General features: G+C 33.5%; 1 protein-coding gene across 3 annotated transcripts in view; it reads left to right on the top strand.

Annotated features, from left to right (window-relative positions):
• Nucleotides 1-27,016, top strand: part of STXBP5 (syntaxin binding protein 5 (tomosyn)) — a 209,368-nt gene that overhangs the window by 150,925 nt on the left and 31,427 nt on the right. The window contains exons 20-25 of one of the 3 annotated variants that reach the window (XM_011959438.1): nt 1,447-1,506; nt 1,605-1,652; nt 15,895-15,945; nt 21,608-21,847; nt 24,906-25,275; nt 25,572-25,737. In XM_011959438.1, coding sequence (XP_011814828.1) covers nt 1,447-1,506; nt 1,605-1,652; nt 15,895-15,945; nt 21,608-21,847; nt 24,906-25,275; nt 25,572-25,737 — 935 coding nt within the window. The remainder of the gene's footprint in view (nt 1-1,446; nt 1,507-1,604; nt 1,653-15,894; nt 15,946-21,607; nt 21,848-24,905; nt 25,276-25,571; nt 25,738-27,016) is intronic. The other 2 variants (XM_011959439.1, XM_011959440.1) reach the window with 2 other exon arrangements.

Raw genomic sequence — 27,016 nt, 5'->3', positions numbered from 1 at the left:
ATTCAGAAGTATATTAAAAACAACTATACCTATTTCTGTTCCTGGAAATGTTATGAGCTCAGTGTTACCTGTGTGATATTTTTTGAAGTGGGATTTATGAGGATCTGTAAATGACGTTTAGCAAAAAATAACAGGGACTTTAAAAAAGTAACCTTCTAAAACCACTATAAAAGTAGTGGTTCTGCCAATGCTGGCAGGTTTTAGTCAGAGAAAAACTGTCAAGGACATTCACCACTTGACCAAGGGAAGGAGGTACAATTTTATTGGGGAGTGTTATATGTGGTGTCAAATTTTGACCTGATTCATTAAGATTCAGTACTTTTACTGGGATATTTTTAAAACAGAGAAAGAAACTTTTTTATCTGCTTCCAATTACATTCTAGGTATTTCCCTCTAGCAGAAAATTTTATGAATTCAGCAAATACTTACTTAGAGAATTCTGTAACACACTCCACTAATTACAAAAGGGATACAAAAATGAATCAAATGTGGGCCCTGCCTTTTCGAAGTTCATTCCAGTGAGGAAGGTCATATGGGCATAAATCTAAAATAATAAGATATTAAGTGGTTAGCATCATATGAGAAATATATAGATAAAACATTAAGGTAACTCAAAGGAGGAGAAGTGATTTACAGCTGAGGAGACTGTGAAAAATTGAATGGATGAGGTATTGAGATGTTCCTTTAAAGAATAGTTGTCCAAAAGTGATCAACGAAAATACTACTTAGGATCACATTTATAATAAAAGATGTATGTTATAAATTAAAGGAATACTATGAGAAATTAGAAATATTTTTAACCCAAAAAATCTTAAAGAAATATTAGGTAACATTATATGATAATATTGGGAGTCACAGCCAAAATAAAATTAAATATTTCTTACCTCCATAAATTTAAGTAGACATTTGAACATACCTACAAATATAAATATTATCTTCACTATTTTAAAGATCCCTTATTGTACATTTTAAAGATTTCTATGATATGTAGTAGAATGAATATATAGTTTTAAACTGTCAGTCTGACTCTAAAATAACAAATTTTATCAGCAAAGTTATAGTACAAGATCTTGGTTCTGCTAGAGAAACCGTATTCAGTTAATACTATCAAGAATTGCAGATTTTTTCAAAGAAACAGTTAAACACTATTTATAGTTTTCCTTATATATTTTCTAACATCTAATATACCAAGATTTTGCCAAATTGTTATAGAGTTAATATTTATATATACCAGGGTCTACCATGAGAGATATTGCACTACTTATTACTATACTGTAATAGTATAAGAACTGTTATTTACTATATACATGGTCTCTTCTTGCGGTCACTTAGGTGATAACTTGTTTTAAAAGTTACCAGATTTTTTATTTGTACATTTTTCTTGTTACAACTCAGTGTTTATGACTGACCATGTACCTGTTCCTTCCATTGTCTTCATTTGTGTAGGTTCTTCATCACCACACAATTCAGATGATGAACAAAAAATGAATAATTTTATAGAAAAGGGTATAGTATCTTGATTTTAAAGTATTTTCTTTTATGTTTAATTTATTTAGTTTACTTTGAATAGATTTTGACATTTTATATCAAAATATTATTTTCAGTGAAGACCAAAAGCAGAAAGTTTTCCAAGATGGTAGCCAATGATATAGGTAGGAAATAGAAATTTCTATTTTGTTTCTAATCCGTGCTATATGCAGTGCTAACCCAACACTGGAAAATTATCCAATGCATTGCATTTTTGTGTAAATTTGTTGTTCCTATGCTAAAAAATAATCTCTTGGGCTGTGTGTCTTTTAAACTCATTGGTGCAATAATTATTAAAAATCAGTTCAATTGGGTTGCAGTTCTTTCTCTGACTTACAGTGTGAATTTCTCTGTTAATTTTATTTTTGCTTTACTTTAAAATAAAACAGGGTTCAATTTATGCCATAAGTAGCACAATTTTATACTCCCAAGTTTTGAAGCAGTTGTTTATAGTTTTATTTGTGTTTTTTCTACCTTTATTCCATGTCTCTCATATTTTCAAGACCCCGTATTTCAAGGAAATGGTTTTCTAAAAGATTGACCCTTTTAGTCTATAATCCGTACCACCTTTGGCAAGATTAAATAGGAATTTTCTAGGACTGCCCCCACTCCCTCACTGCAAGTAAAAAATGCATTACTTCTTGTGATTGTTTTTGTGAATATATGTTGAGATGAATTCCTCAGTCCAAAGTCCTCAAAGTTTAAAATTAGGGAACAAAATATATAATCAAACTTTGAGGACATAATCAAATTAGGGTTTTAAGGTCACGAAAGTTCAGATCCTCTCCAAAGATTTTTAAAGTCTTGAAAAACACTTTTAGAAAAAGAGGATAAATTTGATCTTTGATTTAAATTCTAAATTTTTATTATACAGTTATTGTATTATTTCCTCCCAAAACCTCTAGCACATATTCTTTGAGGTCAGTCAAATTAGAGGAATTTCTAGGCAGGTGGAATAGTTTTACTTTTTCTCAACTGATAATGTTTTAGATATGCTTAAATTTTTAAAAATTCTTAGAAGTACCATCCATGTTGTGCATATTTTGTAAATTGAACCCTGTTTAGTCATATTAGCGGTGACTGACTGTTCGCCCCTTGTCATTTTTATAATAAGGTGGTTTATGGAGAATCAATTATTTATCTTTGTATTTGTGGGTTTTTAGTGACTCTTTTGGTAATAGTTAAATCACTGTAATCATGTACTAGCACTATGGCACAATAGTCTTTAATAACCAATTTCACTTATTGTGTATTCTATCTTAATAGTACATTAGAGGTTCTTTTGTTGTCATATTATGCAAAAAGAAAAGATTTTCCTACTTATATTTTACTAAACAACTTTTTAAATTACCTAGGGACTTTATCTTGCATGAAAGGGACTTTGTACATAATTAAATTTTTAAAAACAATTTTTCTGTCTTATTTTGTGCTGGGGTTCTATTTATTAAATGTACTGACTACCTTCCCATTTTTTTCTGTGTTTTAAATAGAATATGTAACATGGAGTACTTGAGCTTGACTATTTGAAAGACTACATTAGCAAATTTATCAGTGTTGATAATGTTATTGGAAGGATAGTTCTTTGATGACATTCTTGCTTTATTTTTATCTTATTGGTGAGTTTTACTTTTTGTCATACCGGTTTCTATAGTCATATATTTTGGGGAAAGCATGTTATGTTAGCTTCATTCAACTTTTCAAAATTGTTGTAGAACAGTTACACATAATTATTTTTAAACCTCAGGAACCATTGTTATATCCTTTGGCTTTGTTTGGAACCTTTCAGTGTATGTGTGTTTGTTTTTGTTTTTTTTTGTTTGTTTGTTTGTTTGTTTGTTTTTTGAGACGGAGTCTCGCTCTGTCGCCCAGGCTGGAGTGCAGTGGCCGGATCTCAGCTCACTGCAAGCCCCGCCTCCCGAGTTTACGCCATTCTCCTGCCTCAGCCTCCGGAGTAGCTGGGACTACAGGCGCCCGCCACCTCGCCCGGCTAGATTTTTGTATTTTTTAGTAGAGACGGGGTTTCACCGTGTTAGGCAGGATGGTCTCGATCTCCTGACCTCGTGATCCGCCCGTCTCGGCCTCCCAAAGTGCTGGGATTACAGGCTTGAGCCACCGCGCCCGGCTGTGTGGTTTTTTTTTTTTTAATCACAAGATTTGGGTATATATAAGGAAAGTTAGTGTCACAATTTTTTTCTTCTTTCAAACGGAGACTGCCCCATTTTAGACTGTAAAGTTTTTGCATTTGAAAAACTAACACATTAGTTTATCTCCCTACATTAGTATCTAGTTTTGTTATAAGAATTAACGTAAAATATGCTATCAAAAAACATAAAATGTCAATGAAACGTTGGAAAAAAAACTCATAGATCTGCTGAGGACCTCTCTGTCCAGACTGATATTTTGTGCATGAAGCTGTGATGTCAAAAGTATTAGGACTTCTTGAGCATTCTGAACTCACCTTATCGTCCGATCTCGTACCTGCTATGAAGTATCCTGAATCTCATGAACTTACCACCTCTTCTTCCTCAATATACAAGCATTTATAGCTTTAACTTTAGGTAGTTATGCAGTGGCCAAAACGTAAGAATTAGTACCTCCAGGGTTGCACTAGTAAAAGAGCCACCTTGTGTGGAAGGTGAGTAAATAGCTTGGCCCTGAAAGTTTGCCCCTGAGTTTTACCTGTTCTTTGAAAGTAACTACTGCTGGTGTCAGTTTGTGTATGTGGGTTTTTGTGTATGTGTTGTGGGTGGGTGGTACAGAATGGCAGTCACAATTTAATGGTTAACCCAAGCATGGGAAATCAATCACCCTACCTTTTTTTTTTAAACTGCCTGACAGGACAGCTGAGATAGCTGAGACTATAATAAGCTTTTTGAATGTATTTAGCCTTTATCTTATAATTTTTCTGGCATGTGCCAGCTTTTTATAAATAATTTTTCTCAATCCACACAATAATCTCAGTGGGTTAGTTACTGCCGTTTCCTTGTTTCACAGATAAGGAAACTGGATATATGTAATGTATTTGTTGGTGCACAGCTAATAAATGAGAGCAGGATTTATACCCAGGTAGCCCCACTCCACGGTCTGTCCTCTTAAACACTATGCTATCTTATCTCTTAATACAATTTACAGAAAACTAAAGGATTCCAAAGCAAATTCATGGTATGATTAATAACCAGATAATTTGATTATGGCCCTGTTCTATCTACACAATAATCTGGGGAAAAAAAACAAGATTAAGTTCTATGTTGGAGCCAGATGATGGATGCCATCTTGGTACCCATCACTCAAGTATAATATAGTATCTGAAAGTCTACCTTCCTCAAAGACTAGACTCAAAGGAAGGATAACTAGAGCAAACTCTGGAGTACCCTAGCCCATCTACCCAAAGCCTAGCTTCATAATTTATTTCCTGATTGAAAACTAAGTCAGATGAATGATCCTGACAGTGACCTTGGATCTTGCATAAGAAGAGCAGCCTATAAAGAAATAGCTTTAGTCTTGTGAGTTTGACAGGAAAACATAATATAATATAATTGCAGCATCCACAAAGAAAGCTTCATGCGTGTAATATATATGCATATGGTAATTTGTTTTGCCTGTGTATACCTTATAGATTTTTGTTAGTAAAATCTTAATTGCCAACATTTTCAGAATCCACAGTTTTTCCTGTACTACTATAAATCACTTAGAAAGTAAGATAGGGTATCAGTTTTTTTATTTAATTGTTATTTGTTTTATAAAAAATCAAAAGCATAGAGTTTCACAAAGCTTTTTATTTTTAATTCATATAAAAATAGTCCTACAATGTATATCTTTGTTAACAATGTATTAATCAAATTTTTCGTGATATCCTTATGAATAAAATACAGCCTACATGCTAACATTGTTCTATAAATTTGAAACTACATGATAAACCTTTTATAAAGATTATTCTATTTCATTATGGTTTTGTTTCATGCTAAAAGTAGATTTCTAGCTGGAACCCATAGTCTGTGACCTGGTCTATATCCAGTTTTATTACTAATTTTCTTAGAGAAGGAATGATTACCAAATTCCTTCTGGTTACATGAAGTTGTGAGGGGAAGATAATACTAAGGATAAAAAAAATAACGACTCATAATTATGGTTACTTAAATGAGTGCTTTGCCAAAAACAAATAGAAATAATAGCTTTGTCTATTGGGCACCTCCTAAATTCTAGACTAGACACTATACCAGCTATTTTTTTCATGTGGTATTTATTAATAGAGGGAAAATTATACTTCCAGGGTCACTTTTATCTCCCCAGTTCTGAGTTAGCATAATTATTTAGGTAAGCGTTAACTTAGCAAAAACTGGAATAATTTTTGAATTCAGTTTAAATGACAATACTGTTCAAGTGCTGTTTTTATTAGTTCTCTTAAACATGAATCTCAATGATTCCTTTTTTAAAGTATTCCAACATCACTAAAATCTTCTCTTTGTTGTTTTATTCTACATCACTAACTCATTAACTCACAATTTTAAAGCAGTTCTAACACCTTTATTTTTCAAGAAAAGAAATTGAATGTCAGAGAAGTTAGGTTGCACATCCAAAGTAATGCTCCATGGTAATGACTCAGGACTGGAATCCAGGCTTTTTGAGTCTTGTTTTACTATGTGTAGCATGTTTCATGCTTCATACTCAAGTATCCACTTTTTCTTTCTTATGTTATTGCTTTTTCTTGTGCGTCTTCTCAATTCTTTTGTATTTACAAGTTAAAAAATAAATTCACAAAGGTTCATTTAGATTCGTTGCCATATGAATGAAAAAGTGTGTATTAAATTAAGTAGTATGTTGTGAAATTATTTTATTCATTGTAAAACTCAAAGTAGTGCTGGTATTTCTACTTTACATTCCCCAGTATTCAACCTAAAACGTGGCTATTGAATTTGTAGAATTTAGCTTTTATATTCAATCCACAAGATGGCTGTTGAAAGAAGACACGCTCAGTTTGAAAGGGATGATTAGTAGTGTACAATGATACCATTTTTTACAGGTGATTTTAATATTTTCTGTTTTGAAGGAAAATTATTACTTGACCTTAATTGGTCAAGAACTGAATTTGATAGGCAGATACTTCAAAATTATTATATGAGTCTGAGTACTAACAAATTATTTTTCTTTTTTGGAATGAAAAAAATTGAAAAGTATTGGCATATTGTATATTTAAATTTAAATTTTACTTTTGAATGTATTTTCTGTCAGATTTCTTAATAAAATATGCTGGAAAGTCTGTATTTCATATTCCTGTACTTACTGTATGTGTACTTACCTCTCTGTTGAACTTTTTTTACATTAAAAGGATATGCAGTGACCTTTCTAGAAATAACCTGTAGTTTGCTTCCTAGCATAAAGAAAATTAGTCTGAGTTAAAGTTACATTACTGAAATTAAACTTTGTCAACTATTATTTCAACAAAACTATAAATATGGCAATTTATGTTCTGTCATTACCTATTTTATTAGTTTGTTAGGACAGTCACCACAAAATACCACAGACTGAGAGGCTTAAACAATTCAGGAGGTTAGAAGTCCAAGATCAGGGTGTCAGTGAGTTTGATTTCTTCTGATGCCTCTCTCCTTGGCTTGCAGACAGCTGCATTCTCATTGTATCCCCACATAGGTTTCTATGCAGAGCACGACCCTGGTGTCTGTGTATCCACATTTCTTCTTCTTATAAGAACCAATCAAATTGGATTAGGGCCCAGCCTAAGAGCATCATTTTAACTTAATCCCTTCTTTAAAGGCCTGTCTCCAAATATAGGAGAGGAACTGGGGCTTAGGGCTTTTACATATGAATTTTGCAAGGATACAATCATTCCATAACACTTACTGTGTTAGGTTTATGTAATACCTTGTATTCTGTACAGAATTATCTTTGAGATGTTGCAAAGAGTTTACATTATGATGTTATTTAGACATTAAGTTTTATGAATGCTTGGAAGGCAGATGGGTCAGGAAAAAAAATTGAAGAAAAAAGCTCTGCGAGTTCAAGAGTGAAAAAACTTGGCATAGTCAAATCTTTACTAGACAAGTACTGATATCTCTTTAAAGATTTACCTCTATTTCAGGTAATAGATATAGATTCTATGGGTATTTCCAAAAGTCATCTTTTTGATTAACAGTCTGTATTTAATTTGCCCTCTTTTTCACTTTATTTCTCTTCATTTGTGAAGAAATTTATCATTCTATAGAAGTAAAATTCCAATGACAGTTTTGGTTCCTTTATTCATTGCAATTATTTATTCATTGTGTTTATTAAGCACACATTAAATGCTGGAAACATACATATATAGAGTATTTTACAAGGTAAATTCTGTTTCTGAACTCCTGGAATATTTTAGCATGGGAGATAGACATTGGTATTGTTAGTTCTAGTGGCTACTAAAATACATGTGATAGTTGACAAGAGAGTTTCTACTTCTTGGTTCCACTTTTCCTCTTGGATTCCCTGCTATATCCTGCAAACTGAGTTTTTTAAATTCCTTTACTATCCCAGTTGTTTTATTAAACACAAATACATTCCAACATTATCCCTTTCCAGAAAGGCATGCTGGATCTCTGCCTGTGGTGACAAAAGTAATATTATCATTTTATTCTAATTGTTGAAACTCTCAGTATAAACAAAAATCAACTTACTTTTATGACAGCTTCATCAGTCATAATAATTCTTTTTACCTTTTACCTTTGCTTTATTTTTTACTATAAATTTCAAATTCCAGAAAGTGAAGTTATAGTTCTGTTTTTCTTTCGAGAGCACTTGTTTAGAAAAAAGATGTGGACACAGTGGGTAGAAGCACTAAAGGAAAATTACAAAACATCTGTTTAATTTGCTTCTCTTGGACATCATACATCTTTCCTTGGTATTGAAATTTGCATTGCAGACATAATCATTGTGATCAGGTATAACTTCATTATTCCTACTAAGCAAATGCAGCTCTTTACTGTTTATACAACCAGACAGTTTGATGTCCTTATTCAGGTTTATAAGAAGAGAGCAATGACCCACCTTAACTACCTGCCTACACTCTCTGAGACTAGTTTTCCTCAGATTGAAGAAACCTTCTGTCAGGGGTAAGGGTTGAAGAATACACAGTGGAAGAAGAAAACAGAAACAATGTGTCTTCCAAGAACTCACCCAGATGGCATGCTTTCAGCTTGAAGGTCACACTAGAAGATGAGTAACTTCAAGACATGAACAGAAGTTTCTTGATAAGTACAGTGAAACAAGCTAGCTGGGTAAATGAGTTTCATAAGTGATTCTGGGACTCCTGGGAATTAGAAATATGAACATCACAAAATTCTTGGACAAAGTCTACAACCCCATCATCACAAAGTTATAGCAGAGTACAGGGTACAAGCCAGGAGGACCGACTGACTAGAGGTTCTCCAGAGATGGGTCTGCTTCTTGTGGTCTTGCCATCAAGGAGGTTCACTAAACAGACCTGAAGCAAGTATATTCCCCACAAGTCACAAAAATTGAAAGATACATGGCCAGGCGCAGTGGCTTATGCCTGTAATCCTAGCACTTTGGGAGGCCGAGGTGGGTGGATCAGTTGAGGTCAATAGTTCGAGAACAGCCGGACCAACATGGTGAACCCCGTCCCTAATAAAAGTACAAAAAAATTGGCATGGTGGCAAGCACCTGTAATGCCAGCTACTCAGGAGGCTGAGGCAGGAGAATCACTTGAACCCAGGAGGTGGAGGTTTCAGTGAGCCGCCAAGATTACACCACTTCACTTAGCGTGGGATGACAGGGTGAGTCTCCTCAAAACAAAAAAAAACACAAACTTTTAGCCAGAAGCTCAACTTTAGGCCTTAGGTTTGGGACTTAGCCACCCACTAAAAACAACTGTAAAAATTGGTCAAAAGATACAAGCTTAGTATTTCCAGGCATTGAACAACAGGCTTTCCAGGATGGTCATCCTTGAGAAAATGAGAATATACATGAGGAGAGCTTCACGTTTCTCCCACCTTTCTGCTCAGCTTTCTGCGACAGCATGTTCCCGTTGCAGCACAAGTGGAGCTGCTAAGGAGAAGCTAAGGAGGCAGACGGTGGAGTTCTGGGTTGCTGACGTGACTGAAATACTTGCTAGAGGGGAGTAACTGCTCCAACAAGAGTCCTAGAAATCTCCGTAGATTGAAGCTAGGTCCTGAGAACTGTGTATTTTGAATGCTTGCATTGGAACTGTTTTAAAGCAATGATCTCAAGTCTTTGTCTTAACTTAGGAAAAGGACAGATTAAACGCCAAGTTAATAGAAGGAATGAAAGAGCAAAAAGTAGATATCAGTGAAAGAATACCTAAATAATAGAGATAAAGAGTTTTCAAGGATGAAGGTGAAACAGTTTTCAAGTGTGGAGACATTTCTAACCATGAAGGAATATAGCAGTTTTTAAAAACTACCTCATGGTGAAAGTTTCACAATTAAGTACTACAGCAAAATAACCCAAGAGATGGAAAGCCATGGCAGGAAGATTGATGTTGATCTTTAAATCCATTTAAACTTAAAACCTACACTAAACCTTTGTACAAGTTGTGATTATAATATACAATATGAGTTTTAAAACTTATAAATGTGAAAATAATATAACTAATAAAAAGAAGAAGGAATGTTTGATCATAACAGGAAAAGAGGGCTACTTTCCTGATCTTTCATAGCTGAGAGCCGATATTTACTGTTTAATAGTTATGGAAATATTTCAACCTCTGAATGTTTTTCTCAATGTATTTTCCTATCCTTAGAGCTTTTAAAAAATGATATATCTTGTAGTAAAAAAAAGTTTGAAATATAGTAGTTACTTTAGTTTCACTTTAGTTAGATGTAAGGAAAAGCAAATGTTTATTGTATTTAAGCATATAGTATCACATGTTTCTGCAAAATATTAGTGGCTATCTGTATTTATACAATGATACAAAATGGATATTCAACTAATTTTAATGGTTATTTCTGGTTAGTAGGATGTTGGGTGTTTTTTTTTCATGTGTGCTTTTCTGCATTATTTGATTATTTATAATAAGAATGAATTGTTTTTACAAAAGCAGTTTAAAATTTTACTTTAAATGTTATGACATTATATCTGGTTAACAACTGCTCTCTGAGGTTTTCTCAGCTTTACACTAAAATACTTATGAAATCAAAGAAAAACATGGCCATTCAGTTTCAGCAGGAATTAGGTAAGGATATGTGATCACAACACAAAGTCAACATTGCCACTCAACACAAAGCCTTGGTAGATACTACACAGTTCTCCTGCCTGCCACTTAGAAGCATTTAGATAGATGCCTCTTCATACAAGGGAAAGAAACCCATTACATCCTAGGATTTAAATCCTTTCCCTCCCTTCCTCCCTCTCCCTCCCCTCCTTCCTCCTACTCCCTGCCCCCACCCTGTGAAAGGCATGCATGCAAAATAGACAAGATTCAGAGGTAGATAGGTGATAACTAGTTAACATTCAGATTTCTCAGCTGCACTCAATACAGTAACAAAATGGACCAACTTCTTAAGTTTTGAGGGGATATAGTTGTGAGCAAAACTTTGACATTTTACCAAAGTTACACGTTTTTCTTTTTTTTCATCTAAACAGAAGTTTTTGTAGTATTATACTTAATATACCTTTGAAAAAATATAAAAGGCATACTTTAGAGCTCCTTGAGATTTGGGGGAGTAGTACTGGCATTAATTTCCCCCTATAAAACCCTATCCTAAGGAAATCCAAACTATATGCAAATATTTATGTACAACATTTTTATTCCTGTGTATACTGAAAAATTGGAAAATGCCTGATTCATAAGTGTTCATATAAATATGCAGCCATTAAAATATACTGACAGTTAATGACATTAAGAAATGCTTGTTTTAATAGTGAAAGGCAGCAGGATACAGATTTCTTTATATAGTTGATCTCAACTATGTAAAGAAAAGTGGATTTTTAAAAGTGACTGGTAGGAGATATGCAAAAATGTTGCTTCTGACTATGGGCATTAATAGTGACCTTTTTTCTGTTTCTTTATTCTTTATTGTCCAAATTTGCTATGAAAACACATAACTCAAAATAACTCAAAGATAAAAACGTACGTATAACGTAAAATACAGTAAGAGAATGTAATCTGATACGGCCCTCTGACTCTGTTAATTAAGAGGATGTGTATTTACATTCATTCTGTGCATTGAAGAAAAATACAAGCCTTAAAATACTTTCAGGAAGAAGGTGAAAAACATTATCCTGAGTTTAAGATGCCTTACACAAGAGTCAATACTGTGATTTCATCAGTATGATGTTGTAGAACAGGCAAAACTGATCTGTTCTTAAAAAGCGTCAGAGCAGTGGTTATCCTGGAAATGGGACAGGAATTGATTAGGAGGAAGCATGCATGTCCTTTTTGGGGTGAATGGTAATGTTCTTCATAACAGTTTGAGTTGCAGAGATGTATATATTATCAAAACCCAGTGAATATACCTTTAAAATTTCTGCATTTGTAAGTTTTACATCAAAAGAAAATATACTGTTAACCAAAAAAGAAATGTTTGAGGAACATCTTGTTTTGTGAAAATGTACAAAGTCTCTTGCGGTTTTGTCTCCACTACCCACGGTCTTAGATAAGTGTTGCAGACGGAGATAGGTATAAATCCCGTGTGCTCCAGTTGACACTTTATGCCTACCTCTGTGAGTAGTACATACTGCATTTTTGAGTTGTTTCATCTAATGTGAGCTCCTGGGAGGCTGGAAGTATATCCCTGCCCTCTGGCACATTACAGGCATATGCCCAGTAGATATTTAATAAATGAATATTCACACCTCCACATGTAACAAGTTTTTCTCTACTCATGGAAGCTCTTAGCTCTGTATTTTTAAATATTACTTGATATCTAGAATTAACACAAAATAACAAAAGTTAACCTTCTAATGTCATTTCCAGTTCTGCATTCAAGGAGATTGCTTATAATTTTATCCAAATATAATAGCGATATGGCTTAAATATCTGTCAAAGTTGGTGTCCAGGTTGTGGATATCCACTTGCAAAGTGTTTCAGGAGAAAATAATAAATTGACTATATTAAAATTTACATAACATTTATAGTAAAATTATTCAAAAATCTTCCCAGTCATTTTGTGTGTGATTTTAACCTCTTAATAAAATGTTGAAACTAGAATAACAGAATTATTTGGAAAGCTGGTTAGTTATATTTAGTATTTTTTACATAATAACGAAATTAAAAATAGTACTAGAAAAAAACTTTATGGGAGAGGCTAACTTAAATTTTTAAGAATATTTGACGTTATATAAAATTACTTCTAGTAGAAATCCTAAGGAGGATCCAAAGCATGCACCTAGAAAATTCAGAAGGAAATTTTCTGCTGGTATATTTTTTGGTAGCAATGTATGTATAGATAGTGAATGAAAGCATATATATGGTAAATAAACATTCCTAATTGATGAAAATATGTATGTAACATTTAGTGTACTTAGAGATGAATTTGTTACTTTTATCATATAAATCACTGAAGTTATTACTCTTCTTTGGTTAGCCATATATATTGAGTTTAGTTTTTGAAATGAACTTAAAAGGTTGAGCTTATTATAGTGGTACGTTGCATTCTATACTTTTATCCTAATTTTTTTTTATGGTTTTGTTTTAGTTACTTAGAATTTTGCCATAGAATTAGAATGAAGGAACATTGAATTATTTGCAAGTGTAGTAATAGCTCATCTGTATAGTGTTCTACATTTTATAAAAAGTTTATATCTCACCTTGTTATTAACAACAAATAATAATATTTATTAAATCATACTATGTGCCAGGTATTATGCTCAGTTCTTTGCTTATGTCATCTTACATAATCCTCACAACTGCCTGTCCTCATATTACAAATGAGGAAACTTGAAGTTTAGAGAGGCAAAGTGATTACTAAGGTTACACATGTAGTAGTTAGTTAAAGTGGATTTGAACCTAGGTTTGAGCTGATTCCAAACCCAGTCCTAACCACTATACTTACTCTTCCACATTTATTAAGGCTTGTTCACAAAATGTTTTTGGTGGGCCTAATTATGTATACATACTGGGATTAATAATTTTGTCCTGGTTACTACCATGAAGTTGCTTAGTGTCTAAGGACCTTGCTACTCAAAAGTGTGATCCACAGACCAACAGCATCAGCAGCTCCTGGGAGCTCCTTTGAAATGTCTCTTAAGCCCTAGTCCCAGAGGACAGAATCAAGGTGTGGATTTTAATGAGATCTCCATGTGACTGGTGTGCACATTCAAGTTTGAGAAGCACAGGATTTAAAATAACTTGTTCAAATCAGAGTAGTGATGTCTAGAGAGGTGGCGTCCATATCATATGATTCTAAAAGAGTTATCTTTAGACTGTACCAAATTTATTTTCTACATCTGACATCATGCACATTGTATACATATTACCTATCAGTCAGGGTGTATTGCACCTATGATATTTGATGAAAATCTCTGGATTTTTCAGTGTTTAATATTGCCTTTTGGAGGACTGTTTTAGAGATATTTTCTAATTTTAAGGGTATTGGATTTCAAGCACAAGAACAACCATGTATGTGATATCAACTACATACAGATGTTATTTGGCCATTTTAATTTTGTATTGCATTTTCTCTTTTAACTGAAATTTTTTACGTCAGTGAAAATAGGGTGACAGTTTTATAAATTTAACCCGTTGTTGTTTGCTAAAGGATACTAATTAAGTTAATGAAGCTGAGAAGTGAAAACTTGATGTCCCTTCCAACCCCCATTCCTTCCCAGTCTGCCTAATGCCTCTTTCCTAACACTGGATTTGTCATTTTTTTAGATGTGGAAGTCATGTACTATGACTGGATTTCTCTTTGTTTACATGGCGCCCTTATGGACTAGCAGGGTCTGTGCTTTAAATATCTCCTAACAGTCCAAAATTTAACCTAATATATGCATTCCTGTATTAACAAACAAATGCTTTTTGAAAATTTCACATAGGAATCACTTTTCTTTTACGCATGCACTACCACTAACATAATAGATATAGTTGAACAACCCCTAACTTTAAGTCACTTTCTAGATTAAGACAATAACTGATTTTGAGGATGGAAAGTGGATTCCAGTAAGTTTATACGTTCACTCTTTTTCCAGTGTTACAGAAAAATACCTGTGGTTTGCATCTTATGTAAATACCGTAGTTTTAGATTATGCATGATCTTACTCAGTTTTTGTTTTTCACTAAAATATAAATAGAAGAGAGAACTTAAGGAGTGGTTGAGTCAGATATTGTATGATGTAATCAAATACTTAAATTTGATTGGATATAGGTTTGGCCTATAAGCTAGAAATTAACTTAAAAAGTAACGAACCCAGCCAGGCATGGTGACTCACTCCTGTAATCCCAGCATTTTGGGAGCCCGAAGTGGGTGGATCACTTGAGGTCAGGAGTTCGAGGCCAGCCCGGCCAACATGGTGAAACCCCGTCTCCATTAAGAATACAAAAATTAGCTGGCAGTGGTGGCTTGCACCTGGAATCCCAACTACTCAGGAGCTGAGGCGGGAGAATCCCTTGACCCTGAGAGGCGGAGGTTGCAGTGAGCTGAGATCACACCACTGCATTTCAGCCTGGGCAACAGAGTGAGAATTCACCTCAATTTAAAAAAAAAAAAAGAATAAACCCAATAGCTGTAAAGATGATGAGCTGGAAAGATTTTATATCACATACCCCAACTTAGTCTTCGGCCTCTATTCTCCTTGTCTGCAACACCTTTCTTCTGAGAAGTTACTTTTTCTCACTCAGAAAAGCCTAACCCTTTCCAATGAGCCTAAGAAATAATTATAAGTTACAATTTAAAAGGCTTCCTTAAAGTAAAAATTTTAAGTACAAAAATATATTACATCAAGTAAGTACAAATTTTTTAAAAGTTGGCCAGGCATGGTGGCTCACGCCTGCAATCTCAGCACTTTGGGAGGCCGAGGCAGGAGTTTGAGACCAGCCTGGGTAACAAAGTGAGACCCCATTTCTACAAAAAAATCCTAAATAGCCAGGCACGGTGGTTACATTCCTGTAGTTCCAGCTACTTGGGAGGCTGAGGTGGGAGGATCACTTGAGCCCAGATGATTGAGGCTGCAGTGAGCTGTGATTGCACCACTACACTCAGTCTAAGCAATAGAATGAGACCCTGTCTCAAAAAATTAGAAAATAAAAAGTTGAAAATAAGATTTACTTTCCACTCCTAATATTACTCATTTTTTAATTATCTCAATTAGTAATAAAAGTATTCACTTCTATCTTGAAAATCAGTTGATATTAGTATGAATCAAATATTCTTCAGAATTTTAAAATTGTCTTTTATTTTTCAGCAAAGATGTCAAGGAAGTTAAGCTTACCTACTGACCTAAAGCCTGATTTAGGTAAGTAAAATAAATATTCAAAATAATTTAACTCCTTATAATGGGAAGACAGGGAAGTCAGAAGATTTATAATTACTATAAGATAGTCATTGGAAAGCAAATTTAAAATGACTAAGATGCTTAAGGTTTAAACATTCTTTGGAATAGTCTTTAGAATGCTATCTGTAAATTTAAAAAGACAATTATAATACAAATTCAAGCAAACCAAAGAATATATTTTCTTAGCCCTCTCATGCTTTATGTCTAAACAGAACTTAGCATAAGATTGAATTTGTGCAATTTTAATTTGTATTAAAAGTGGTTATGTCCCATTTAACCACCTGAAAACCTACTTTGAACTCTATAAAATTATTTGTATACTAATGAAATATTTAATATTTAAAATAGATTAACGTTTTTCTGTATTACAGTGAATCATAGCAAGAGTCATCATTGCTAACTTTTTGATTTTAATAAGTTGAGAAATATTTCTTCCACAGCACTTTCTATGCAATTCATTTATTATGAAAGCAGAATGAATATATTCACACATTCATTTTGTTTTATATCCAACCCACAAACAGCTCCTTGATATCATGTAGGGACAGATGACATTTCAACAAAGATAAAAGTAAGATTTCATGTAATACATATAAAACATGATATCTTTTTAAACTCATTTTTTATTTAAGAAATTTCTGTTGCCTTTAACTAAATAGGTGTGATTGTGTAAGGATGATTTCACCCACCTGTATCTTAGAGATAACTGGGTTTTCTCCCTTACATTAGCCCACACCCCTCACCACCATTTGTTCTCTAGATTTCTTGACTATGTTTCTTATGCATCATACAAACTTAGGTGTTGCTCAATTTAAACGTACTAATTTTAGCATTTCCAAATCATTATCTTGCCTCAGTTATGCTGACAGAAAGCATGTGATTATGAGTGAGTAGGCATACAATATATTCCACTGTCATTTGTAGAAAGTTTCATTCATAGGAAAAACAACTTAGTAGAACCCTGTGATATCGCTAGTATAAGGGAACAAGAGTTAATCATAGAATACAGGATAGTAGACATTTTGAGGTCATAGTTTTCTCCACTAAAAAACAGATATAATTTGAAACCAAATATATCTGAGGCATACAATGTGCATTTTTCCCCTATAGCAGAATCTAGAGTTTTCATCAGATTCTCAGAGGCCCAGGATTTCAATAGCATTAAATATTACTAAAGTGGCTTTGTGTATTTTAGTTTCTTAAAAATCTGGGTAAACACATGTAAACATACTTTTAAAATTATAAAAATACCATAGCCAATTATTTTTTAAAGCATACTCACATTTACAAATGATGTAAGTAATTTAATCAAAGTGTGTACTCCATGCTTTTATAGACTATTCAGTTTATGGTTTAGCATGCCCATGTATGCCATAAGCCAATTATAACTTTGACTAATGTATACCTGTAACATTCCTGTGTCCCTCAAGTCATTTTGTTGTTGAACTGTTATTTGGTGGAGATTCTTGCTGCTAATTATTTTACATTGGTCAGGGAGGCGATGGGGAGTAACTCCAACTATATTGATAGGTTCAAACTGCCAGGTGTTGGTAAAGCACTGAGGCCAATGAGCTGTTGTGCAGCTCCAGAAGCTTCTGTGAATAGAATTCATTTTTGCTTATGGGGAAATTGTGCAGCACTGTACTTTCACTATAGCTTCACTATGCTGGATTCTGTAACCCAGAAGTCAGAATCCATGGGTGATTTTGTTACACTTCTGATTGTCACATTTCAGATGTCAGCCATAGGAGGCAAACATCAGAACCATTATATACTTTGATATGAATTAGTTTCTTACCGTGATTTTTACCTGAACAGATTCATCTCTTGGCATTATGTTTTGATTTGGGAATATAAAAGTTTGTTGAATAAGGCTCTCTGTGGGGAGGAGAAAGTGATATATGCAAGTAGCATGTTGTAAGTTTGCAAATAGTAGCATGAAAACAGTGATTTTATGGCATGATTGTATCAGGTAGAGCTGGATGGAAGCATTCATGACAAATTTTGTCTGAGTTTAGATCAGCTAAAAAGATCAGATATTCAAGCACATTTCTGACATCTAAACTGGAACTTTAATTCTCAATAATAACCATAGTGTTCCAGCTGTGATAGTGGTGATATGGCTGTCGGGAGTTGCCTAAGAGAAAGTTTTAGACTTGGAGATAGACACAAATTCTGACTCTACCACATACTAGCTTGGTCATTCTGGGCCAGTCACTTAACCTCTCTGAGCCTCTATTTAACTATTTGTTAAATTGTGATGATAATACTTTTCAAGATGGTTATATAGATTCAATAAAATGATAAATGTAAAGTATTAGTGCCTGGCACATGGTAGGCCTTGCTTAGTGGTAGTTATTTTCACTTCTGTTCTTATTACTAGAGCTACTAAAATTAAACTTTTATTCCATTTATTTAGTTTGCCAAACTTGTATAAATGAGCCCACAGAGACCCATAATGTTTAACTTAAAAGGAGAAAGTGGAAGTTGTAATTCATGAATTGCTGAAAATTCTGACTTTTTTTCAAAAGTCTAGGCAGATAATAAAATAAGCAACCTATCTCTGTCAGTTTCAAACTTGACTCTTACTCAGTCGATTTTTCCGTTTTGATCTAGCTTTAGAAGTTGCTTTGGTAATCTTAATTTTTATAGATAAATCATGTAATAAAAATGTAATTTTAGGTTGTGGTATAGGTTGTTGTGAATCACCTGTTGTAATTTTAATAGTTATCAGTAAGAGTTTTTCTACAGGTTAATTTACAGTGAAATCTCTATTATCAACTTTTCTCATATCATTGTTTTCTATTACTGTCACTACTTCGCAGCTGAAAATGTTCATTTGCCTTGTATATGTATCCTTTACAAGTACCAAATTAAGTGTGTTTATCATTGTAAAATTTTAAAAATGTATTTTGCTAAAATAACTTTGGAAACTGTAAAGAGTTAATAAATATTTGTAATCAGTATCATATTACAGACTTTCTGTATTGAGGTGTTGATTACGGAAAGTTATTTTATTTATAGTAAGTAGTTCTTTTCTACCGTATCATAATTTGTAAATAATGGGAATCCAATCTCAAGCAAAAGAAAGATATTTTTAGAGACTACAGTTTAAAAAAAGATCCATAGTATTATCATAATTAATAACATTGTTTTCAGAGGCTACCTATAATCATAATTATGTTGCATATAGTTACTTTAAGGGGATATTTTTAATCTATGAATCTAAATTTGATTGCAAAAAACTTTTTGTAGGGTATAACTAGGATTTGGCTATACCTTTTTAATTTAGTAAAGTACAACTTAGAAGACTTTAACATGTTTTATAGTTTTCACATTTTGAAGAGTCTTTTCTTTCACAGTAGCATTGAAAGCATGTGATTTAAGGAGCTATTAGATGTAAGTAGTAGAAGCTACTGGGAATTTTAATAAATCCTAATGGTATAGCAGAAGCATTGGTTTAGACATTCTTAACTATAAATCTGCCTTCAGCAAGTGTTTACTGAATTCCTTTCACATGCAAGACACTGTGCTAAATTCCACAGGGTATCAAAACGACACAGTCCTTGCTTACAAGATACTTCCAGTCACTTTAGAGTGAGGCATGAGAAAAGTCAGAAGTAACTACAGAACAAATGTACTCTAAGTGTCATGGGAGAGATACATGGCTATAGGTATTCAAGAGGGAGAGAAACTATATAGGTTGTGGGAATCAGGGGAAACTTCAGGAAGATGACAGTAACTGAGGTGGAAAATAAGCAGAATCTTGATAGGTAGGAGAAAAGGCACCTATCAGAATACCTCAAGCAAAAGCCTAAAAGTAGGTAAGTGCAGGGTATGTTTGGAAAAAATTGAGTGGCTCTATTTATTTCCCACAATGAACTGAAATAGGGTAGCATTGGGAGATAAGGCCGGGAGGGCAGATTAAAGATGTCTTGTGAAGAGTCTTAAAAACTTGAGTAAGATTGTAAGTATGATTAAATAAAGAGGAACTACTAAGGATTTTTTAGATTGAGGCCACAGAATTATAACTATGCCTTATAAAATTTAGTTGGGTTGTGTTAGTAGTGAGATGCTGTGGGTGAAGAGATCAGTTGGGAATTGTCTAAGTAAATGGTGATGAGAGCCCGAACTTAGGGTAATGGAAGTAGATTACCAATGGAAAGAAGGAAACAAAAATGTCCAATAAAATACCTTAGGGCTTGGCATCCCATCAGATGTATGGGTCAAATGAAAGGGAGAAACCCAAACTATGGCTCATCTTAAGTGTTTCTGCCTATGAGAGCAGGAGTGTCATTAATATAAATAGTGCCATTCGAAGAATTTACTGGTTTGGGGAAATTGATATGCTTTGGTTTTGCATAGTGAGACATAACTGGAAAAATGTTCAAGAAGTATTTGGAAATGATGTTCCAAGAGAAAAAGGAAAAGGCTAGGGCTTGAGACATGCTTGGGATTAGCAACAAGGGAAGGTAGCTGAAGATGAGAGAAGTTTTATTAGTATAATTTTTAAAATGTCCCTGTCATTACAGACAGAGCTGGGTAAGGGAATTTGCCTGGTATCAAGTGTGAGCCAGATGGCAGTTACACATTTTGGTGAAAACGCCTTAAGTGAATGTGGATTGTAGTTAAAATGGCATTGAAGAAAAATGGTTAAAAAAGCTAAACTTTTGTTGATTAAAAAAATCAAAGATCCATCATACAGTAAATTATATATTAAAAAAAAAAAAAAGATCCATCATACAGTAAATTAGATCTGAAAAAAAAAAAAGATCCATCATACAGTAAATTAGAAAATCAAATCAGAGTACTTCTAAATGCGTTTTTTAAAGGTAGAAAATGGAAAAGACCCACACTTGTTGCGCTCTACCAGTCATGGATTGTATTACCAAAGGAAGACAAAGTACCATGAGAAAGAAGGTGCCAAGGGCTAAGCAGCCAGGACCCCGAGGATTGCACATTCACATATTCATCAGGAGGCACCCGGTTTGGTTCTGAGGAGCGTGGAGTTGTTTGTTTATATATTTAAGAAAAAAGGAAAATTTATTAGCATATAAGTAAATTTTGTTTTCAATTATACTTGACCTTCAAACAATGTGGATTGGGCACCAACTCCTCTGCATATAACTTTTTGAGTCTCCAAAAACTTAACTTCTAAAACCCTGCTGTTGACTGGAAGCCTTACCAGTAACATAAACAGTAGATTAACATATATTTTGTATGTTAGATGTGTTACATACTGTATTCATATAATAAAGTAGGCTACAGAAAAGAATGTTATTAAGAAAATCATAAGGAGGAGAAAATGTATTTACTATTCCTTAAGTGGAAGTGGATCATCACAAAGGTTGTGTTTCCATAGAGTAGACTGAAGAATAAGAGAAAGAGTGAGGGGTTGATCTTGCTGTCTCAGGGGTAGCAGAGGTAGAGGTAAATCCCTGTATAAGTGGACTTGTGCAGTTCAAACCCATGTTCAAGGATCAACTAAAATGAAGTTAAAATTAAATATGCTGTAGATTTTGTCTTCTTGCAGATTAACTATTTGACCAAAGTTATATTTAAAAAAGCACAAACAACTTATTTTATATCTTGAGCAATCTCACAACATTTTTAACCATTTCAGATGTAAAGGATAACTCCTTTAGCCGATCACGGAGTTCAAGTGTAACAAGCATTGACAAAGAATCCCGAGAAGCGATCTCCGCTCTTCATTTCTGTGAAACATTTACTCGAAAGACGGACTCGTCCCCTTCCCCTTGTCTATGGGTTGGAACAACGCTAGGAACAGTGCTTGTCATTGCACTGAACCTTCCCCCAGGGGGAGAACAAAGACTTCTTCAGCCAGTAATTGTGTCTCCAAGTGGTATGTATTGCTGCTGCACTTAGAGTTACATTACAGGTGTGGTTTACTATGATAGAAGCCTTTGTTTTTCATTCTTGAATTGATCTAAGAATTATAAAATGTAAAGTAAATCAGTGATGGCCTTATGTTTTAATGAAAGAATACATAGAACAATATTTCAGAATGTTGTTTGTTTATACAGCCATTCAAGTTTTGCCATTTTTTTAAACTTTAGGATCATCTGTAAAATAATTACTATGGAAGAAAATTTTTTTTAAAGGTTACAGTAATGCATTCCTAATACCTCAAGCAAATACCACAAGCAAAAGAATGCTGTAAATTTAGGAGAAAAACAGAAAAGTACATTTTTAAACATTCTACACATGGTTATTTTTCATCTCCAAGTGTGAAACCTGAGATTATTTTTCTACTTTGAAGTGTTAGGAAAAGGTGACTTGAAAGCAAATTTTTAAAAATAGTACTAGACTTCATATATTGAAAATGAGATTGGATTTTGTCAAATGTTGTGGAATCTGTTAGGTCAGGAGATAACTGAGAATTCTGATTCCTGTTACTACTCATTTATGCTCATCCAGATGGAAACAGCCATGATTTTGCTAATAAATCTGTCTTGGTGCTGACTTTTACAGTTTTTGGAATTTAGAAGTTAAACTGCATTTATGATTATATTTCTGAGCCATCTTTACATTAATCAGTTTGATTTATTCGTTTTGCTCTATAAATGCTTGAGTATATACTGCACATCAAGTTGTTAGATTAAAGAAGACAAGTTATGTAATGATATTCTTACTAATCTCAGTTCTTATTAGTAAACAAATATGCATATAGGAATAAAATAAACTGGAAAGTTGAAAAAAGGTTAACAGGAGTTATCACTGGTAAGTAGGATTTGGGGTCATTTTCATTTTCACTTTTTTACTGATTTATAGTTTCTAAATTTTCTACAGCAAACATACACCAATTTGTAATAAGAAGAAAATGTTTCCAATCAATGAAAATGAGTGAGCGGGATTATAGATAATTTACTGTTAACTACACAAAAAGTATTTAATATACTTTCCAACTTACAATAAATCAAATTAGCTGTAAAGTGAATTCAAAAATAACTTTCATATGTAAGAAGGCAACTTAGTTTCTTCTCGATGATGGAATCTTTGAGGTTTGTTTTTAATAAGATGCCTATTTAAAAATATATCAGTGACACTGATGTCATCTGTATTGGAGCTGTGAGAAGAGAGAGATGTTTTCAAGCTGATGGATTTCTGTGCTTAAGAGCCTAAAGTGGTCTACTTTGGCTGTTATTTTTTCTTTTCTTCAAGAGGAAGAGTCAACAGTTAACCACTACTCTACTGGGAAACATGCTAAAGTCCCATCAACTATAGGATAAGCATACATTTAATGGTATTTTAGGCCAGGTTTTAAAAAAAATCCACATACTAGAACAAGATATGTGCTATAAACAGTTCCCAAATTAGAATGGATAATTCAGCTGACCTCATCAAATCTTTAGAGGCTGAAGGACTCTTTGGGTGGACCAGAATAAAAAATAAGAGATCTTGAAAGAAAAACTAGCTTTAAATATGTTTTGAGATAAATAATAATCAGAACTATAAGATTATAACTGTCTTGTGTTTCGAAGTTTTCTACCAAGCTGCTTAAAATAATTAAATTATCTGCTCGCCAAACTTAGATGTAGAGTAGGGTTACTAGATTTAGCAAATAAAAATTACAGGATGCCCAGTCAAACTTTAATTTATATAACAAATACTTTAATATAAGTGTGTCGCATTTAGAATTGGACAGACATATGACATTTGGGACATACTTATACTAAGAAGTATTCATTGTTTATCTGAAATTCAAATTGAAATATGTGCTCCATTGTATTCTGTATCCTTACTATTGATAAATCGTAAATGCAAAGAGGAAAGGAAAGAATATTTTTTCTTCTAAAAAGTTTTGAGAGAACATCAGGAACTCTTTAGCTTAGAAATAAAAGGAAATAATATATGGAAAAAATACTGCAAGCTATAAAACCTTATATAAATTTAAAACAAAATATGAAAAATCTTTAAGAACTGAATGGTAACTCAGTTATCTAGCCTCCCTTCCATTCTATTAATGTTATCACTTAGTTTACTCAGAAGTGAGCATAAAGCATATTTGTACATTATCAAGGATATAGGGGGAAAGGGTACCATTAATAGAAGCAAGTCAAAAAATGTAGCCCCTACATTAAGATGATAAACTGACCAAAATAATGCCTTAAGTATATCTGACAGTTGTTATAAATCATTTAAGAGGAATTATTATTTTAGAGGTAATGGTTAGAAATGTGTAGATTTTTTCTTCATTGGTCATCTAGGTCAGTACTGTTTATTAGAAAAGCAATGCAACGCCACATAATTTTAAATCTTCTAGCAGTCACATTAAAAAAGTAAAAACCGGGTGAAATTAATTTTAATAACATTTTATTTAGCCCACTGTGTCCCAAATATTATCATTTTAGCCTGGTAATTATTAAAAGTGATTGAGGTATTTTACATTGAACTTTTTGGAGTGCTAAAGTCTTCAGATGGGGCATGTGCTTGACTCTCACCATGCACTGCAATTGTTCGCACACTTTGGACAAGGTGCATTCCCAGTGCTCTGCAGCCACATGTGGCCCCACGCTGACTGCTCTGGGTGCTGTCCACTTGCTCTCTTGCTGACTGGTAGTGCACTTGCTGGGTATAAGAGAAAACAGTTCCAAATACTCCAGCATGTCGTTTGTTTATTCATTTAAAGATCAGATACGTGTTTGCCAAATTTATCATATGTAATTAAATTGTGAGTGATCGTTAGTGGCATTTATCTATTTGGAGCATGTAAGTTGACATCTTTTTCCAGACTCATAAACATCACGCTTAAAGTCTGAATCCTGTCAATGAGCCAGTGTTCAGTTCAGTATGCATTCAGCATATATTTGAGTATCTACTATGTATGTCAAAGTTAGAATAAATGTGTTTACTCTGTTGATTAAAAGATTTCAGTTATTTACTAGACTTCTGTATTTTAGGTACTATATTGAGGTTAAAAGGTGCAATCTTGAGAATGGCATTTCTGGATACCACAGGCTGCTTAATACCACCTGCATATGAACCCTGGAGAGAACACAATGTTCCTGAAGAAAAAGAAGAAAAGGAGAAATTGAAAAAACGGCGGCCTGTCTCAGTATCCCCCTCCTCTTCTCAGGAAATTAGTGAAAACCAGTATGCAGTGATATGTTCTGAAAAGCAAGCAAAAGTAATCTCACTGCCAACCCAGAACTGTGCTTATAAGCAAAATATTACAGAGACCTCATTTGTGCTTCGTGGAGATATTGTAGCATTGAGTAACAGTATCTGCCTTGCTTGTTTCTGTGCCAATGGACATATAATGACTTTTAGGTAAGAGTTAGATATTTTTTAAAATGCAGATACAGCATTTCCTCCCTCAAACTATACTAAAGAATTGTTTAAAAGAAGTGCTTTTTTCGTGTGTGTAGTCTTATGCTCTGAGAATTTATTTTTATTCTGTTAATAGTGAGCAAGTATATGAGAATTATAAGCCATTTTTAATCTCCCACTCAAGTATACAAACTAAATCATAAGGTTTATGAAGTCTCTGCCATTTTTAACAATGATAGTGTGTTCAAGACTAAAATCTACCTTATTATTAACAAGTTTTTAATTTTTTTCTCAAGTTTGCCAAGTTTAAGACCTCTATTGGATGTGTATTACTTGCCCCTTACCAATATGCGGATAGCCAGAACGTTCTGCTTTACCAACAATGGACAAGCATTATACCTTGTTTCACCTACAGAAATCCAGAGACTTACTTATAGTCAAGAGACCTGTGAAAATCTTCAGGTAATTAATAAAAATATTACTATAATTTCTTCAGAGGTAAAGTATTCTCTGAGGGCCCGTATACTGTCTGCCCCTTATTCTCATGGAAGTATACAAGTGAGCCTGCTTGGGAAAATCCAGACTGTTGAATTAGCCTTTCAGAGCACATGCTTTGAGATTCCCATGATTAAAAGTATCTTCTTCAGACATCTGCTATAAGCAGCTTCATCTTACTACTCCATATCTGTCTTTCCAGTGATGGCAGAGAAATATGAACTGCTGCATACATTTTATACCTACTCTCTACATAGAATAAATACCTATTATACACACACACAGCCCTTTTTAAAGGAGTGTGTTAATGTGAAAATAAATGAGTCTATTTTAGGGCAAATTTTGTAATCTCATCTCCTATACTCTCTATTCACAAGGATATTTACACAGAAGAAAAAATTGTTATTTGGTAGTTTTCCTCTAGTATTTTGGTTGATCTGTTTTTGAGAGACTATATACAAATTCTTTATATACAGAATTGTGTCCTTTTTAAAGTATTTGAATGCTGTATGTGCTTCTGTGTATATTCGAAATGATCAATTTAGCTTTACCTTCTAAAGTAAAAGTGCTCTGGAAATATTGATTGATATTTAATATTTAGAGGAAAGTACTATCTAGAGGAACTTTATAATGAAAGTTTTTGCAGTTAGGCCTATTTTACACATTTGCAAATTTGAATTTGTGGCTTATTATTTTTAGAACATGGACTTTGGAGTCAAGAAGGCTGAATTCAAGTCCATCATGCTAACTATACAATTATGTAATCATAGAAAAGTTTCTTAATGATTCTAAGCATCATCTTTAAAATTAGCATAGAAGTGGCATCTGCAGGAATATCACAGGGATTAGAGGAGGCAGTTCATGTACTGTGCTTAGCATAGTGCCCCAGTACAGACGGTGCTTAATAATGTCAGGTGTTGTCCTCATTGTGTTATTATTTCAGTAAACTAGACTGTACTGGAAACCTAGTCCTGAGTAATATTGTAAACTTTGAGAGTAAAACAAAATTATATATCTGACATTTTAGATTTCAATTCCCATTTATGTTTGAGTGAAAGTTATTTTTCAAAGATTCCTAAGTTTCTGAAGTAAAATTTTGTTTTTTGTTTTTTTTTCCTTCCATTGGGCTAGCCTTTATTTGTTTTTTGGTTTTGTTTTTTGTTTTTTGTTTTTATTATACTTTAAGTTCTAGGGTACATGTGCATAGCGTGCAGGTTTGTTACATATGTATACTTGTGCCATGTTG

The sequence above is a fragment of the Colobus angolensis genome, unplaced genomic scaffold (genome assembly GCF_000951035.1).
Source record: "Colobus angolensis palliatus isolate OR3802 unplaced genomic scaffold, Cang.pa_1.0 Scaffold493, whole genome shotgun sequence".
NCBI lineage: Eukaryota > Metazoa > Chordata > Mammalia > Primates > Cercopithecidae > Colobus > Colobus angolensis.
Note: the sequence above shows the minus strand (reverse complement) of the source record. Positions and strands in the feature narration are given on the sequence as shown.